Genomic DNA, 15,337 nt, shown 5'->3' on the forward strand with positions numbered 1-15,337 from the left:
TTGACCGGCGTGCTCTTCTTGATCGTTGGTTGCGCAGCGTTTGGGAGTTGGGAGCTCACACCGTCGAGGCACAGGCATGCTTCCCGTCTTGGCGGTCCCCCTTAGTCATCAATACGATCTCATACCACAGTATTGTATCACCTCACTCGTACCGTAAATTACGCTTTGCGGAGCAAACCAAGGTAATCCTATTTTGAGTCTCGCCATCACCTGTCCAGGTTCGAGCCCTCAACTCCAATCACTTGTCGGCAATGGAAATGCTTAGGACTCCTCTAGACTTTGTCTAACCCGCAGCCCGACTCACGATGGACCTGCCGCGAGCCAAATCGGGCAGCCCCAACCATCAGTTGTTTTCATACTTCAGCCCCGACTCTGCCCTGAGAGCGCCGTAAATCCCAGCAATGTCGCCCTTTTCCCCGTCGTGCTCCTTTACTGCCGCCAGGTGCGCATCGGCTACCTCAAGGTTCCTCATGCGCACGCCGCAGGCCTCGGCCAAACTAAATGCGTGCCTGGCGTCCTTCCTGGCCAGGTCAACAGGGAAAAGCGGGTACGGCATTCGATGGTACGCCCCGGACTGAATGCGGTTCGAATAAGCCACAAACGGACCGGGGAATATGTTCTCGACGAACTGGTGCAAGTACTGCGTGCCAAGCCCTGACTTCTCGGACAGCACCAAACCCTCGGACAGTTGCTCGACCATGTTCAGAATAAAGGTGTTGCCGATGAGCTTCAGCGTGAGCGCTTTCTCGTAGGGCTCGTCGCTCATGTCGATTTCGCTTCTAGCCATGACGCCCTTAAAGAACTGGCGGGCCTTCTCAACTGATGCCCTGGGGCCTGCGAGGACGCCGACCAATTGCCCGACCTCGGCCATGGCTGGTGCGCCAAACACCGGGGCGGCAACGAATTCGGCGCCGCGCTCCAGAAACCGCTTGGCGACGCGTGCCGTGGTGTCGGGATGGATGGTTGAGCACTCCACAAAGAGCTTGCCTTTGACGTCGCCCGCCTCCAGAATCTTGTCGACTACGGTTTCAACGATGTCGTCCTTAGCGAGGATTGTGAAGATAACGTCAGCTTTGGCGACGCCCTCAGGGATCGAGTCCGAGATTTCTGTCTTTCCGGCGGGGAGCTTCTCGGCGAAGTCGATAGAGCGCTGCTTAGTGCGGTTGTAAATGAGGACGGGGTGTTCGATCTCCGCCTTTTCCACGACGTTCTTGGCCATTCCCTAGTCATTGTATTAGAAAACATTGTTGCCTTTGCCTGAGCATTCGGCACCTGGGGGCTTACCCGGCCCATGTTCCCGAGGCCGATCCAAAAGACTTTCGGAGCCATGTTGGAAGTGTCAAGACGCAGGTCAAAGTGAGATATAGTAGGTTCTAATACTGGGGTTGCGTTATGAGGATAGATAGTTTTTCTCCGGATTTAGGTTGTTCGTTGCGTGAATAGCTCAAGGTTCGCTACAACGTCAACCTGTCGTTCCTTCTTATACCCGATGTGAGATGGTAATCGCATCGGGAGTTGGTGGGGAAATCCTTCCCCATCACCGGCATCTTTTACCGGGTACTTTATCTTGAAACTCGGAAGGCAAAGCTTACAAATGGCAGCCGCGAGCAACTAGTAAGAGGGCTTAACGCAGAATTCACCTTCCATAACATGACAGCTGCACCCGAGATTTCAGGCAATCCCGGTTCCTTGGCTCCATGCTTGCCTCTTCTTGAATCTCGGGAGTTGCGCTATCGGGTGGTTTTCTGCAAAAGGTACTAATACGTCCTGGGTGATGTTCCAAACCTTGTTCCGGGAGTGGCCCCAGCCTGCCCCAGCCTGCCTACTCAACTAGGGCCCAGTCCTCCCAGTCTCGTTCGGCACATTATGGAACTGCGGGGCTATGAGCCTCCACGCCGTGGCGTCTGCGGGGTTTCTCGCTGGGTAGCCGCAAGTACGGTCAAGTGAAACCCGAGGTTCTCAGGTACTCCGGAGCCATTGCCCAATCATGTCGACGGTCCTGCCAAGTTACTGACGACAGAAAAACTGACAGGCTATCTGCATACACATCGTCACTGCTCGCGGTTAGGGTAGTGCTTTACTCTGTAGAGCTTGTTCTACACAGCACTTGGTATTTCATTGCGGTTGCCAAGCCTCACGGCGGCCCGCACGGTGTCTTATCTGATGATCTGATTATTTCGTTTGGGAATAGGCAGACAAGGGTTCTTGATAGTGGGTGGGGATCGTTCTTGACTCACCATCACCGCCTTCTCTCATCCACAACGCCTTCATCTAACAAATAATGTTCACAACCTGCTTCTGATAGCTCATCCATTGGCCGGGTCACCTCTCAAAGGGACCCCGGGAAAACAGCTCATCGCGTGCATTAACTTCGACTATGTTTGCAAGAGGCGGTGGCGCCTGGAAGAGAGCATCCTCGGCAGCCCAGGTAGGAGATTTCAGCGCCCGCCCTTATTTTCAGACCAAGCTCGTTAAGGCTGACTTTGCGATCAGAGCTCTATACGCACCCAGAAGGCCCGCCACTTATCCACGGGTGACAATGGCGCTGGTTCTGGAAGGACGGCTGCTGGTTCTCCCGACAACCGCCGTCCCTCTGCCACAGACGCCAAGCAGAAGAGAGAGTCGGATAGGGTTCGAGACACTCACTCCCATCATCTCTCAACCCTGCTAACTCGCCGGTAGCAATTCCTGATCTCGGTGCTTGAGTCATCCGCCACCAGGCGCGACGCTAAGGCGTACCTGCAAACCTTTGGTTCTTCTCCCGGCTCTGGACCAAGAAAGACGCCCGCGTTTACGGCCGTTTTGCATGACGGATGTTGCGGTCAAGATGCTGCGGCGCGGTTTGTTCAGGGCCCGGTGAGGGTCTCCGTCGCTGACACAGCAGAGGTACCGCACATTGCCATTGTGAAGCTCAGGGATCCACAAGCTTGGGATGACGCTCTACTCAACGGGGTTTGCAAGACCCTCACCCAGTTGCGTGATCTGGGTCTGCGCAGCGTCATCGTCCTCGATTGCGACCCAGGCTTGAGCAATGGCCCGCAGTTGCAGCAAATCACCGCCGAACAGACAGGCCGTATCATCACAGCCATTGGTCGGTACGGTTCCCCAGGAGCGCAATTGGTAAGCTCCGCCGTTTGGAAAACCGACGGGACATCACAAAAGTTGTCTTCGGTTTGCACTACGAAGCTTTTTGTCGGATTTGGGGAGAGTTTGAGCACGCCGCTCAGACACGGGCACATAGTGGTGGTGCCACCACACGCGCTATGCGAGGAAACCTTAACCTATACGGCAGCTGATGCCAATGAAGTCATTTTTGCGCTCACCCGCTTCTTCTCGGGTCTTCAGTTCGACAAGCAGGCTACCACGGATGGAAAAACAGAGGATCGGTCGAACGCGAGTCACGTGCGGAAAGCTTTGGTAGACCGAATCATTGTCATCGACCCCCTCGGGGGTATTCCGGCAAGCGGGCGCGGAGATGGCGCACGGGTATTTGTGAACCTGGAAGAAGAGTTTGACAAACTTCGAACCGCTCTGGCTCCTGAGAATCAACCTAGCCAACCGACAAGTATAGCGGACTTGCCTGTTGACCCGAGAGCCACGCACGTGGCAAACCTAGAGCTTGTTAAGAAGACGCTGGCGATACTCCCCTCCACGGCCTCAGCGGTTATTACCAGCCCAGCCGAGGTGGCGAACCGGCGAGCGGCACCTAAACAGGTGGCTGAGGCTGCGATCGGGCAGTTTGCGGGGGAGGTAAAGACCAGAAGGTGGCAGAACCCGCTCATTCACAACCTCATCACCGACAGACCCATCTACTCGGCCTCCCTGCCCATCGGCAGAGTCAAACCCGTCGGCCGAAGCGCCGAGATCACGTTGACCCGCATGCCCACAACTACCCTCGTCAAGAAGGGCCTCCCAGTTACCATCTTCCCCGATCCGCGCTCTGGGCCGTGGACGCCGCCGAAGCCGGGTGCTCCACGGCTCCGACTCACCGACACGTGCGTCAGCCTCCCGCGGCTCGTCCACCTCATCAACGACTCGTTCGGCCGCAAGCTCGACATCGAGCACTACTTGCGCCGCGTCCAAGACAGCCTGGCCGGCATCATCATCGCAGGCGAGTACGAGGGCGGCGCGATCCTGACGTGGGAACGGCCCTTTGGCATGGACGAGGAGACGGCCTACCGCACGGGCCGGCTGGTGCCGTACCTGGACAAGTTCGCCGTGCTCAAGAAGAGCCAGGGCGCCGGCGGCGTGGCCGACATCGTCTTCAACGCCATGGTGCACGACTGCTTTCCTCATGGCGTGTGTTGGCGGAGCAGGAAGGACAACCCGGTCAACAAGTGGTACTTTGAGCGCTCCTGTGGCGTGAGGAAGCTGCCCGAGAGTAACTGGGCCATGTTCTGGACTACGCCAGAGGCGGCCACGAGCGAGCAGTTGTTGAGGGACTATGAAGATGTGTGTCGGAACGTCGTGCCGTCCTGGGAGGATACGAAACCGGCGGATTGATAAAGCAAGAACGAGGCACGTGGGATATCTACGAGACCAATTCGGGGCGTAACACTTCATGTCAAATCTACTCTGTAAGAGGAGCAGCTTTTCAGGGACTTCAGAAATGCTGTTCATCTCGATATGCTGATTCCCTTGTTTGAGCCCTCCTTGGAACGGTGACTAGTTGCAGTTCACTCAAACGCTGATCTTCCCAAGGTTGAATTGTGATATCCCGATCTGGCAGACGTTAAAAGAGGGCTTAACATGCCTTGTGGCCGAGTTTGCCCGGCTAATGGCAGATAGAACTGGCTACCCTGACATTCTGACATGCCCAATCATCTCGCTTCTGGTCTCGATGCAGCAGGGATTGACAGTCTCGAATGTGGGGCCTGTTTGCGCCTTGGCCCCCCCAAACACCTACAAGGCAGCGATAACTGCATCACAAAGCTTCTTTCATCAGCATTACGCATCTGGTCAGCAAGAAGTATCTTCCTCGTCGCGCACTTTGAGAAGCAGATTTCGAGTAGTCCGCGACTTCAAAGCCGAAAATGGACGCGTTCAAGGGCCTTCAGAAGAGCCTCACGTATGGATTCCCTTCCCCACGCGAGCCCCTCGAACCCCCCCCCCCCAAAAACGGTCGAGGGAAAGTGTCAACAAGATGGCTGACATCGATGCAGCTCGCTGGGTGGGCAGATTACGCCCTTTGCCTCGCGCACCTTTCAATATACCAAGGAGCAGCTGGGCCAGGCCGATGACAAGGTTAGCAACATCGAAGAGATCGTCGTGCTTTGGCCGAGATAAGCAATGTCTAACACAGAGTTCAATCAGACCGAGCTCCCTCCCGACTATATCGATCTCGAGAAGCGTGTTGATGCCCTCAAGGCGGTCCACCAGAAGATGCTCGCCGTAACGTGAGTGGTTAACTCTGCGCACCCGCCCCAAACCCCCCCCCACTGTCTGCGCCGTCCCCTAACCGCTCTGTTCCCCTCCAACAACAGGTCGCAGTACTCCAACGAGGCTTACGACTACCCGCCCAACATCAAGGAGACGTTCCAGGATCTGGGCCGCACCGTCAGCGAGAAAGTCGCCTTACTGTCGAGCGCCACGTCCCCCGCCGAGGCCCAGGCGGCCCTGACGGCCCCTCCCAGCGCCAAGCCGCAGCCCAAGACGTTCCACCATGCCATGGCGCGCGCGTCGCTGGCGAGCAGCCAGACGCTGCACCAGCAGCACACGGGCGCGGGCGAAGACCCGCTGGCGACGGCGCTCGAGAAGTACGCGCTGGCGATGGAGCGCTTGGGCGAAGCTCGCCTGGCCCAGGACGCCCAGGTGCAGAGCCGCTTCCTGGCCGGCTGGAACACGACGCTCAACACCAACATCCTCTTCGCCACGCGCGCCCGCAAGGCCGTCGAGAAGGCCCGCCTCACCCTCGATGCCGTCAAGGCCCGCGTCAAGGGCACCACCTGGAAGCTGGGCGGCGCCTCCTCCCCGCGGGGTGCTGACCCGCATGACGAGCACGAGCTGAGCCCCGAGGCCCAGGAGGAGATCGAGAAGGCCGAGGACGAGTTCGTCACGCAGACGGAGGAGGCCGTGGGCGTCATGAAGAATGTGGGTTTCCCCTTTATTTTCTTCTTGTTCTCTCCCTTATCGTTGCTACTCTCTCCCCCCCACCTCTCCCCCCCTTTCTTTTGCACCTGGCACCTCGGTTTCCTGTTTTGATTCCCGTCTGTACCAAATATTTCATCAAGCAAGCACTGAACTGACTGGATATCGCGTACTACTACAGGTCCTCGACTCCCCCGAGCCGCTGCGCAACCTGGCCGAACTGGTCGCCGCGCAGCTGGAGTTCCACAAAAAGGCGCACGAGATTCTGAGCGAGTTGGCGCCCATCATCGATGGGCTGCAGGTCGAACAGGAGGCAAGTCGTGCTTCGGCCTACGCGTTGAATTAGATCGGAGAGTAGCGAGACCGGGCATGATTTGAGCCATGTTTACTGACACGCCGCTACCACACGCCAGGCGAACTATCGCAAGAGTCGAGAGAGCGCTTCCTGAGCGCTGCGGGACGGGGGACGAGACAGCCCCACAGCTCGGGGCCGCCTCCAACCTGCTCAGTCGAGGCATAGGGCTGTGCCGGCCTGCTGCGAGCGAGTTAAAGGGGCCTGTCAAAAAAAAAAAAAAGGGGGGGGGGGGGGGGGGGGGGGGGAGGAGGGGCCATCTCACCGCAGTGTTTCTGTTTCGTCGGTCCATATGTAGTTTGCCTGTTTCGTCCATGGTTATTGCGCTCTGTCTTTTCTGGGCTCCTCCTATCAATCTTTGGGACGGTTTCGGCTCACGGGGTCGAGAGAATTGCTACTTTTTTAGACGCAAACGCAATCCGATGTTGATTTCCAGAGGTTGGGTCCACACCACAGTATGTTCTCTTTTCGGCATACCCAGCCGTTTCGAACGATAAACGCTTGTAGCCAGTTCAGGCTCCTAGACACAGCTGTCAAATGTTTCCCAGTGTTGTCGGACAGAGAAGTGGCAGGGAGTGGTTCATCCCCTAGCCACTCCTTGAGCCCGGCTCCTCTTATGATCGAGACAACCCCAAGGTCCTTCAGACTGCGAAGCACCGCAACCGTCACGATAGAGCTATCCGCAAGCTCGATCAGACATTCAATCAAGGGCGTGTGGCTCAGTTGGTAGAGCGTTCGCTTAGCATGCTTCAGCGCATGCGAAAGGTCCTGGGTTCGATTCCCAGCTCGTCCACAGCTTTTTGCAGTATCACTACCACCATCACCAGCATTCCGGGAATCACGTTTGCCGATGTCTAGGTTTGGGAAGAAAATATATTTTTGGACCAGGCCTGTGAACCATTGTTTTTTTCCTCTCTGATATGTAATACAATCGGATCTTCATGCGTCATGTGGGAGTCTTTGTTCCGAATGCAATGAATACGCGGGACAGGATCAGCAATATGGAGTACCATCTCCGCCGTTCGTGCTGTGTCAGTAAGGTGGAGTAGTAATCCGTAATCCGTACATTACTTACACAGTATGTGACATGTAATCCGTATATGGAGGTATCACCAGCATTTTCCGTACATAACGTAACGCCCCGCTTCAGCCTCGTTACCGCCAAGGACCAACGATTGGGCCGCTCCAGATCTCCTGCAGCTTGAGGTCATCCTTGCCAGTGTGCAACGGAGCTCCTCCCCAAGATTCAGCCCACTCCGCATTGCATCGCCCAGCGACCCGTTCCCAGCCGTTAGTCACACTCATTCTCGGCGCTGGGACGCAAGAGCTCCTCAAGATGGTAAGTACCGGCTATAGCAATTCTCGGTCCTTTTTGCAAAGTAATCACCTGCTTCTCGTGCTAACCTCTCTCTCTCTTTTTTTTTTTTTATTTTCTTGCTTGCAGTTACCCCTCGGCCTCCTCAGCGCGGCGCAAGGCCACCCCATGCTGGTCGAGCTCAAGAATGGCGAGACGCTCAACGGCCACCTCGTACAGTGCGATACGTGGATGAACCTCACGCTGCGCGAGGTCGTGCAGACCAGTCCGGTGAGGTTCCCTTCCCTCCAGGGCGGCCAGATGATGCCCTGGCCGCGATACCGACTTCTTTCCCCTTCCGACTTAACGGCGCCGGGGTCTGTTTTTACTGACTGGACACTTTTGGGCGATGTTTAGGAGGGCGATAAATTCATGCGGCTGCCAGAGGTTTACGTCAAGGGGAATAATGTAGGTTCCGCCCCGGTTGGCGAGGGATTGGTGATGCGCGGCGCTGACTGGACGGCCACCACTGGGAACAGATCAAGTACCTGCGCGTCCCGGACGAGATCATCGACCATGTGAAGGAGCAACAGAGCCAGCAGGGCGGCTACCGCGGGGGCCGCGGCGGCGGCGGACAAGGGAGGGGAGACCACGGCGGTCGGGGTGGAGATAAGGGCCGCGGCGGAAGAGGACGAGGAGGCGGAAGAGGCGGAAGGGGTAGGGGTTCATGAGCATGCGTACGGGATGTGGTGTTGTCGGATGTTTCAGGGTACTGGTGAAGAAGAATCTTGCGAAAGCAGCCGATGGGCACGGACAGCAACTTTGCAAAACCAAAGAGGAGGTCTGTTTGCAAAGACGGAGAAGGAGGGGAGTGAGCCGGGAAAGCCGTGTCTTCCCTCGGTCGTCGGCAGGTGATGCGAAGGAGTGGCGCTGGTTTGGTTCGGTGGCGGCGCGGGAAGATTGTGAAGCGCCCGCTTTAGGGCTCTGGAACGGCGCTGCGCACGTCTTGCAGCTGACGAGAGACCACATATCCCTTCAAGGAGCAAAACGGTTACGAGAATAGGGGATGATGCATGAATCTACATTAGTAGGTCCTCGACGTCTGCTGCCCACGTGACCTGCGGTTGTTGGGTGACTGGGGTACGTAAGGCACTTTAAAGTGACTTCGAGTAGTCGTTGCACGATCCATCCGTACGCTACAGTCGAAACATAGTTACTTACCGCTCTCGTTTCTGCCGGCAGATTCCGACCGAAACCAAGAAATGCATCAACATGCCAACGACACCAGCAACCTCCGCGACGCTGGTATCATCAATATTTAACAGGACCGCCTTTCTGTCTTTCTTTTCTCCGTGACGTTCTGGGTTGATTTTTTTTCCGGGAAATTCTTGGACAAAACATGCGCATCTCGACAGCTTTGATGCTCCCACGCTCTAACGCTCCCAGGCTACAAAGTGCCTAACGTCCTTTCTGAACGCGTTCTCGACTCGTCTGACTCATGTCGGCCAGGCGCATAACTGTGGACACGCTCTCACGAGCGTTATGTCCGTCGATTGATGGGCTGCTACTGTCCAATGCTACTACCGCATTGCCCCTACGCTCAGCCAGACTTGTCCGTGTCACCCAGGAGCAGCAACACGAGACCGCGCCGGAAATAGGACTCCGCAACGGCCAAGTGCGCACTGCACATACCGACGGGTCTCCGGCGGGACCGCGTGCGCGGCGGGAGCGGTATCCGCAATGGGCTGCGGCTCCCAACGCGCGGCCGCTCAAGCGAGTGCCGGCCGAGAAGAAGCCGCAGCCCCCGCCGGCTTTGCCGCCGTTCCCAGGCTGGGCTGCAGTGGAGGTCGCACCGCTGCGTACGACGAAACCCCTGTCCCAAGAGCCCTCCGCTGTAAGCAAGACGGACCCCGGAGCGGAGGAGCAGGGCCACCCCGGGGAGACGGCAACCCTAGCCGACCAGCCTCCGGAACGCCAGCCTCCGGGAAAGACAGGTCTCACAAGCGCGGACGCACTGTGCCGGTCCAAATCGGATCTCCCGCCGGAGACGGCCGGCGCCCCGACGCCTGTCATCTACGAGGCGCTGCGCAGCCTCCGAGGCTTGGAGGGCCAGGGCAACAAGATCCGACGTCTGGTCCGGTACCTGGTGGAGGAGCGCGGCGAGCGCCCCAACGTGTTTCTGTACGAGGCGCTGGTCACGGCGAACTGGGACACGGCAACGGGCTCGGCCAACGAGCTGGCCGAGATCTACAAGGAGATGAGGACGGCGGGGATCCAGCCCTCGCCCGGGTGGTATCACAGTGCACTGAGGGTAAGTCTGGAGAAAGGAGGGGGGGAGAAGGGGGCCCTAGCTGAGTGTGCAGACGTTGGTTGGCTGACTCGGGCCAATAGCTGCTGGCGATCCATCCGGATTACCTGACCAGGAATACGTTTCTAGCCAAGATGCAGGAGCAAGGGATCGAGCTCAGCGACGAGGGCAAGTTTAGCGTCGCCGTGGGCTTGCTGCGCGACGGCCAGTACGAGATGGCGCTGGACTATTGGGACCAGCTCCGCGACGCGGGAACCCGGATCCCCGAGTGGGTGTCTTCCACCTTCGTCTACGTCCTGGCGATGCGGGGGTTCGTGGACGAGGCGGTCCAGCTGTTCCGCCAGGTCCTCGACGCGGCGGGGGGCAGCGCGAGCGCCGTGCCTCTTCCCCTCTGGTCCTACCTCTTGGACGAGTGCAGCAGGAACCTGCACTACGAGGGAACAAGGCTCGTCTGGGACGAGATAGTGTCGCCCGGTAAGATCAACCCGGCGGACGGAATCGCCCTCAACGTCCTCAACACGGCGGCGCGCCAGGGCGACACGACGCTGGCGACCGCCGTCATCGAGCTCCTCTCGGCCCGCGAGGTCAAGCTGGGTTTCCACCACTACGAGCCGCTGCTAGAAAGCTACGTGAAGGCGGGGAGCCTCGAGGGCGCGTTCCGGGTGCTGTGCATCATGAACGACGCGGGCGTGCAGCCGGACCAGTCCAGCACGCGCTCCCTCTACGCGGCGCTGAAGGAGGGGCCGCCCGACTTGGCCGACGAGGCCATCGGCATCCTCCGCCGGCTGGAGCGCGTGCCGGTGGCGGCCATCAACGTGCTGCTCGAGGCGCTGGCCACGGGTTCGGGCGGCGACATGACCCGGACGCTGGACGCGTACCGGCAGGTGTGCGACCTTTGCCAGTCCGGGCCGAACCAGCAGACCTTCGCGCTCCTGCTGAACGAGTGCGCCAGCGCGGAGCCGGCCGTCTTCCTCGTGTCGGAGATGGACCGGTTCTCGGTGCGGCCCTCGCCCCCCATCCTCGACAGCCTGATCCGCTGCTTCGCGCTCGACGGCAACCTCGACGTCGCGCTGCTCTACCTCGACGAGATGAGCCGCCTTGCCACCGGCGGCTCGCCCACCTGGGTCAGCCGGCGCACCCTGCTGGCCGTCCTGCAGCGCTGTCACAAGGAGAAGGACCCCCGAGCGTCCAAGCTGGTGGCCGAGGCCAGGCGGCGGGGCATGACGCTCTGACTCAGACCGAAATCGCCGATACCTTGGAGTTTAGGAGGGCGGTCAAAAGGCCCGTGGTACCAGGCCGCCCGATACGAACCTGTGCATTTCACCGATACACAACAAGATACGTGTACATGCAAAGGCGAGACATCGGTCAAAGAGGCTTTTCTTCGAACCGACATGGACGACTGAAGTGTACGAGAACATGCAACGTAGGTTGTGATTTGGCCTTGCGGGGGCGTCGGAGAATGGGTTTGTAATCCGGCGGTTTCCAGATCCGAACGCCGACGCGACAAACGACTGGATCAGTGAGTCGCGTTGATGTTGTGCCTCACCTCGCACCTCGCATTAATGACCCGACATCATCCCCCGCCGTGGCCCAATCAGTTTGGCGAAGATATGCTTGTTGTTCGCTGCCGGTTGCGCGCTCTTACCTACTCCGTGGGCAAGCAATGCAAGATAGGCAAGACAATTTCACTTGGAATCCTGCTGCGTCTGAGCTTACCATTGCGTGCGAGTATCATTCTCCCATCATCTTACTCTCTTTGCATTGGCGAATTTATTTATCAACACTGAATTGTTTGTCTTTGCACACCTCCCGTCCGTCCACCAACCGTTTGGCATCGAGGAACGAGGCGAAGCCAGGGGGGTTGGGTTGGGGGAGCAAACATCGGTATCGGCTACGGTCGAATTGGTGGCGGATGACGGGGAGGCCTGGGAAGGATTCTTCGGAAGAAAGTGAGGCGGGACTTCCCACGCAGCCTAAGTTTGGGCGCTCACACAATTTGCTAGCCTAAGCCACGCGTCAGCATGCCGACTGCCGTTAGGCAGTTCAGGGATGCAGGGGACCTGCCCCACCGGACGGGCTGCTTGTGCACATATGCCTGCTCTCCACTATACTGCACCTACCAGGAACGGTCAGTGGCCGGGGTTAGTTAGGTTCCTGCCATGGAGCTCTTATCTTGCTGGATCGCCCTGCTAGGCTAGAAGGTACCTGATCCATCTGACCTCATCACCTTAACTGAAAGCTTGCCATCCACTGAAGAGGTTCCATCCTTGACTTTTCGATTTACCCCCAAATCCCCGGATTCTTCTCCAGAGCCGGTTTCCCAATTGCCTCTGCTTCCCTTCATCTTCGTCTTTGACCCTGTTCCGGTGATGGCCTCTATACACGCCCAACTTCTTCTCAGCGGGTAGTGGCTACCTACCTCACCTCTCACCTTATCTCGGCTTGGATTTCATCGTTGTTCGTTGCACGGGAATAAACATCCGATCTGCACTGAATCGGGTTTGGGCGCCCACAAGTTGAGTTCCGTTTACTTGGGATTTCGCGAATCGACGCTTGCTATCGGCTAGCTCCATTGCATCATCATCAATTTCCCCGCCCGCGCTCTCCGGCCGAAACTAGGGTTCATATTCTGGATTGTCAAACTCGACCGAATTTGGAGTTTGGTTTCAAAGCAGAAACCAGGGATAAATCCTACCTGCGTCGGAATGGCATCGACAGAGGGTTGGGACGAGCCTGATTCGTCCCAGGCCGCAAAGCGGGAAGCCGGTGGATCGACCAGCGGGTACCTGGCCGATGGCGATGATGTGCGGCTCCCGGATCCTCGACTGGACGTCGACGAGGTCAGCGAAACGACAGGCCTGTTGGGCGCCGGCGCCCACAGCAACGGCGCTCCTGGAGGGGCGCCCGCTTCCTCCGGCGGCAGCGGATGGTCAGGGGACGAGGACTTTGCGGGCTTGCCGTGGTGGAGGAAGCCATCCGTATGTTGACATGCCCCGCTGCTGCTGCTGCTTGCTCGACAGCGGCGAGATGCGGACGGAACCTTGAGGTTGACTATTTTTCTTCGCCCGCAGGTTTGGTTCCTGCTTGGCCCCTACGCAGTCTTTGCGCTTGCATTCGGCGGCTCGGTCGTCCCAAAACTGAACTTGTATGGAAGAACTCCCCCGTTTTTCCGTTCGCCCCGTTTCATTGCGGACGCCGAGTGATACTATACTGACAGACGTCCAGAATCATTGACCTCGTCTGCAAGCACTACTTTGCTGACCGGTCAGCCGCGGACCCGGACTTCACCTTCACACCGGTGATTCCCGGAGGGAACAACCGGCAATGCTTCATTCCGGAGGTGCAAAAGTCCGTGGCCACCTTCTCGCTGGTGCTCAACGTCACCGCCGGCGTCCTGAGCTCGCTCACGGCACCCAAGCTAGGGTCGCTCTCGGACCGCTACGGCCGCAAGCGCATGCTGATTGTCTGCTCCATGGGCGGCATCATATCCGAGATCATCACCATCCTCGCTGCCAGGTTCCCCGAGACGGTCGCTTACCAGTGGTTGCTGCTGGGCTACTTCTTCGACGGGCTCACGGGCTCTTTCACCGCGGGAAGCGTGCTGAGCCATGCGTACACGAGCGACTGCACTCCCCCATCGAAGCGTGGTGTTGCGATCGGCTACCTGCACTCGTGCCTGTTCACCGGCCTCGCCATCGGGCCCCTCATCGCCGGCTACCTTGTCGAGTGGACGGGCTCGCTCATTTCCATCTTCTACATCCTGCTCGGGTGCCACATCTTCTTCGTGACCTTCATGGCATTCATCATCCCCGAATCCCTGTCTCGGAGGCAACAGCTGCTGGCGCGCGAGAAGCACGCGCGCGCGGAGGAAGCGCTCGCGCCCGCCTCGGAGTGTGCCGACATCGCGAGCTCGCGAATCCCGCTGCGGCGGCCGATCAGCCGCGTTGTGCACTCCATCTGGGCGTCGAACCCCCTCGCGCCGCTGAGCATCCTCTTCCCGACCGGCCCCGGCACGGCGCGGCTGCGGCGCAACCTCCTGGTCCTGGCCTTGATCGACGTGGTCATCCTCGGCACCGCCATGAGCGCCGGCTCCGTCATCGTCATGTACGTCGAGTACATGTTCGAGTGGGGCAACTTTGAGAGCTCCCGCTTCATCTCCATGACCTCGATGGTACGCGTGTTCACACTGGTCGGCATCCTCCCGCTGATCAACTACCTCTTCCGCAAGCGGCCGGCCGCCAGGCGCCTGCTCGAGGACCCCCACTCGCCGCCGCCGCCGCCGCCGCCGGAGAAGAACCGCGGCGCGGACGAGGTCGACATCTGGATTCTTCGCGCCTCCCTCGTCTCGGACGTCGTCGGCTCCGCAGGCTACATCTTTGCGCGCTCCGGGCCGGTCTTTGTCGCGTGCGCCGTCCTCACCGCCTTCGGCGGCCTGGGATCGGCCACCATCCAGGCCGCCGTCAGCAAGCACGTTCCGCCTCAGCGCGTGGGTCAGATGCTCGGCGCCATCGGGCTGCTGCACTCGCTGGCGCGCATCTTTGCCCCCATCGTCTTCAACCAGCTATACGCCGCCACGGTCGAGACATTCCCGCAGGCCTTCTTTGTGCTTCTGACGTCTCTGTTCATCCTCGCGCTGGTCGCCTCGTTCTTCCTGAAGCCTCATGGTACGTTATTTTTTTTTCCCCTTCTATTTTATCGAGTTGTGTGTGTATCTCTCTCTCTGGGCCGAGAATGCTGACTGAGGCGGTAAACAGTGTTCATGACGGGCGACGGCGAGGCAGTCCCGCGCTCGAGGGAGAACTCCGTCCACGCGCGGCAGGATGCGCTGGAGGATGAGGAGCTTTTACCTGGTGTGTAAAGGTTTGTATATATGCGGCAGCTTTTTTTTTTTTTTCTCTTAGTGTCGAGAAGATGGATGGAAGAACAAGGCGCATCGAGATCCACGATTTTGCGGTTTTCAGAGTGGTATGGGTTTCTAGATGAGCAACGGCGGCGGCGTTTTGTGAGGCTATTTATTTTCTTAGAGGGAGGACGATTTCAACTGAGAGCAGTATTGATGTGCATGGAATCCATTCACATGCGCTGGTTCTGTCAATTATCAGACGGAATTTTGCGGGTTGTGGCATGGCTGAATGATGATTAGTGCTTGACCCTCTCCGGGCTCCCCCTTTCGGGTACCTCAGCTACACACGACCCCTCAAAAAGAGCAAGAGAGAAAAGAGTATGCCTCAGCTGAGCGAAGAATGGAAAAGGTATACGGATTATAGTATTCTCCGTCATGGCCCATAAAAAA

At 58.4% G+C, this 15,337-nt stretch overlaps 6 protein-coding genes and 1 non-coding gene across 7 annotated transcripts; 6 read left to right on the forward strand and 1 right to left on the reverse strand.

The window, feature by feature from the left end:
- Nucleotides 1–124: 124 nt before the first annotated feature.
- On the reverse strand, nt 125–1,498 carry P884DRAFT_247286 (NAD binding domain of 6-phosphogluconate dehydrogenase-domain-containing protein). The gene is made up of 2 exons (XM_069440496.1): nt 1,285–1,498; nt 125–1,222 (listed from the first exon to the last, which is right to left on the reverse strand). Exons 1-2 carry the CDS (start codon nt 1,327–1,329, stop codon nt 344–346), a joined length of 924 nt encoding a protein of 307 aa, XP_069295867.1. The 5' UTR covers nt 1,330–1,498; the 3' UTR covers nt 125–343.
- A 545-nt stretch (nt 1,499–2,043) lies between these two features.
- P884DRAFT_227744 (uncharacterized protein) lies at nt 2,044–4,686 on the forward strand. The gene is made up of 3 exons (XM_069439695.1): nt 2,044–2,428; nt 2,494–2,631; nt 2,683–4,686. Exons 1-3 carry the CDS (start codon nt 2,378–2,380, stop codon nt 4,501–4,503), a joined length of 2,010 nt encoding a protein of 669 aa, XP_069295868.1. The 5' UTR covers nt 2,044–2,377; the 3' UTR covers nt 4,504–4,686.
- A 224-nt stretch (nt 4,687–4,910) lies between these two features.
- On the forward strand, nt 4,911–6,648 carry P884DRAFT_227748 (BAR domain-containing family protein). The gene is made up of 6 exons (XM_069439696.1): nt 4,911–5,068; nt 5,163–5,244; nt 5,314–5,396; nt 5,484–6,090; nt 6,269–6,400; nt 6,501–6,648. Exons 1-6 carry the CDS (start codon nt 5,034–5,036, stop codon nt 6,534–6,536), a joined length of 975 nt encoding a protein of 324 aa, XP_069295869.1. The 5' UTR covers nt 4,911–5,033; the 3' UTR covers nt 6,537–6,648.
- A 499-nt stretch (nt 6,649–7,147) lies between these two features.
- P884DRAFT_t123 lies at nt 7,148–7,232 on the forward strand. Its single transcript has one exon. It is a non-coding gene; the product is annotated as a tRNA-Ala (tRNA).
- A 543-nt stretch (nt 7,233–7,775) lies between these two features.
- P884DRAFT_271345 (uncharacterized protein) lies at nt 7,776–8,464 on the forward strand (the record flags this gene model as incomplete). Its single annotated transcript, XM_069442428.1, has 4 exons — nt 7,776–7,778; nt 7,884–8,024; nt 8,151–8,201; nt 8,273–8,464. 4 exons carry the CDS (start codon nt 7,776–7,778, stop codon nt 8,462–8,464), a joined length of 387 nt encoding a protein of 128 aa, XP_069295870.1.
- Nucleotides 8,465–9,231: 767 nt separating this feature from the next.
- On the forward strand, nt 9,232–11,490 carry P884DRAFT_311221 (uncharacterized protein; the record flags this gene model as incomplete). Its single annotated transcript, XM_069445192.1, has 2 exons — nt 9,232–10,044; nt 10,125–11,490. The coding sequence occupies 2 exons, from the start codon at nt 9,232–9,234 to the stop codon at nt 11,271–11,273; spliced, it is 1,962 nt and encodes a 653-aa protein (XP_069295871.1). The 3' UTR covers nt 11,274–11,490.
- A 775-nt stretch (nt 11,491–12,265) lies between these two features.
- P884DRAFT_331143 (major facilitator superfamily domain-containing protein) lies at nt 12,266–15,326 on the forward strand. The gene is made up of 4 exons (XM_069445713.1): nt 12,266–13,022; nt 13,116–13,189; nt 13,270–14,708; nt 14,799–15,326. Exons 1-4 carry the CDS (start codon nt 12,750–12,752, stop codon nt 14,900–14,902), a joined length of 1,890 nt encoding a protein of 629 aa, XP_069295872.1. The 5' UTR covers nt 12,266–12,749; the 3' UTR covers nt 14,903–15,326.
- Nucleotides 15,327–15,337: the final 11 nt, after the last annotated feature.

This window comes from Thermothelomyces heterothallicus, assembly GCF_042370625.1.
Source record: "Thermothelomyces heterothallicus CBS 202.75 unplaced genomic scaffold P884_scaffold_19, whole genome shotgun sequence".
Classification (NCBI taxonomy): Eukaryota; Fungi; Ascomycota; class Sordariomycetes; order Sordariales; family Chaetomiaceae; genus Thermothelomyces; species Thermothelomyces heterothallicus.

Coding starts and splice junctions, on each gene's coding strand:
- P884DRAFT_227748 (XM_069439696.1), top strand. CDS start 5,034: ATGGACGCGTTCAAGGGCCTTCAGAAGAGCCTCAC. Junction 5,245..5,313: donor TGGGCCAGGCCGATGACAAG/GTTAGCAACATC, acceptor GAGTTCAATCAG/ACCGAGCTCCCTCCCGACTA. Junction 5,397..5,483: donor CAGAAGATGCTCGCCGTAAC/GTGAGTGGTTAA, acceptor CTCCAACAACAG/GTCGCAGTACTCCAACGAGG.
- P884DRAFT_227744 (XM_069439695.1), top strand. CDS start 2,378: ATGTTTGCAAGAGGCGGTGGCGCCTGGAAGAGAGCATCCTCGGCAGCC. Junction 2,429..2,493: donor GAGCATCCTCGGCAGCCCAG/GTAGGAGATTTC, acceptor CTTTGCGATCAG/AGCTCTATACGCACCCAGAA. Junction 2,632..2,682: donor AGAAGAGAGAGTCGGATAGG/GTTCGAGACACT, acceptor ACTCGCCGGTAG/CAATTCCTGATCTCGGTGCT.
- P884DRAFT_247286 (XM_069440496.1), bottom strand. CDS start 1,329: ATGGCTCCGAAAGTCTTTTGGATCGGCCTCGGGAACATGGGCCGG. Junction 1,223..1,284: donor GCCTCGGGAACATGGGCCGG/GTAAGCCCCCAG, acceptor TACAATGACTAG/GGAATGGCCAAGAACGTCGT.
- P884DRAFT_331143 (XM_069445713.1), top strand. CDS start 12,750: ATGGCATCGACAGAGGGTTGGGACGAGCCTGATTCGTCCCAGGCCGCA. Junction 13,023..13,115: donor CGTGGTGGAGGAAGCCATCC/GTATGTTGACAT, acceptor CTTCGCCCGCAG/GTTTGGTTCCTGCTTGGCCC. Junction 14,709..14,798: donor GTTCTTCCTGAAGCCTCATG/GTACGTTATTTT, acceptor GGCGGTAAACAG/TGTTCATGACGGGCGACGGC.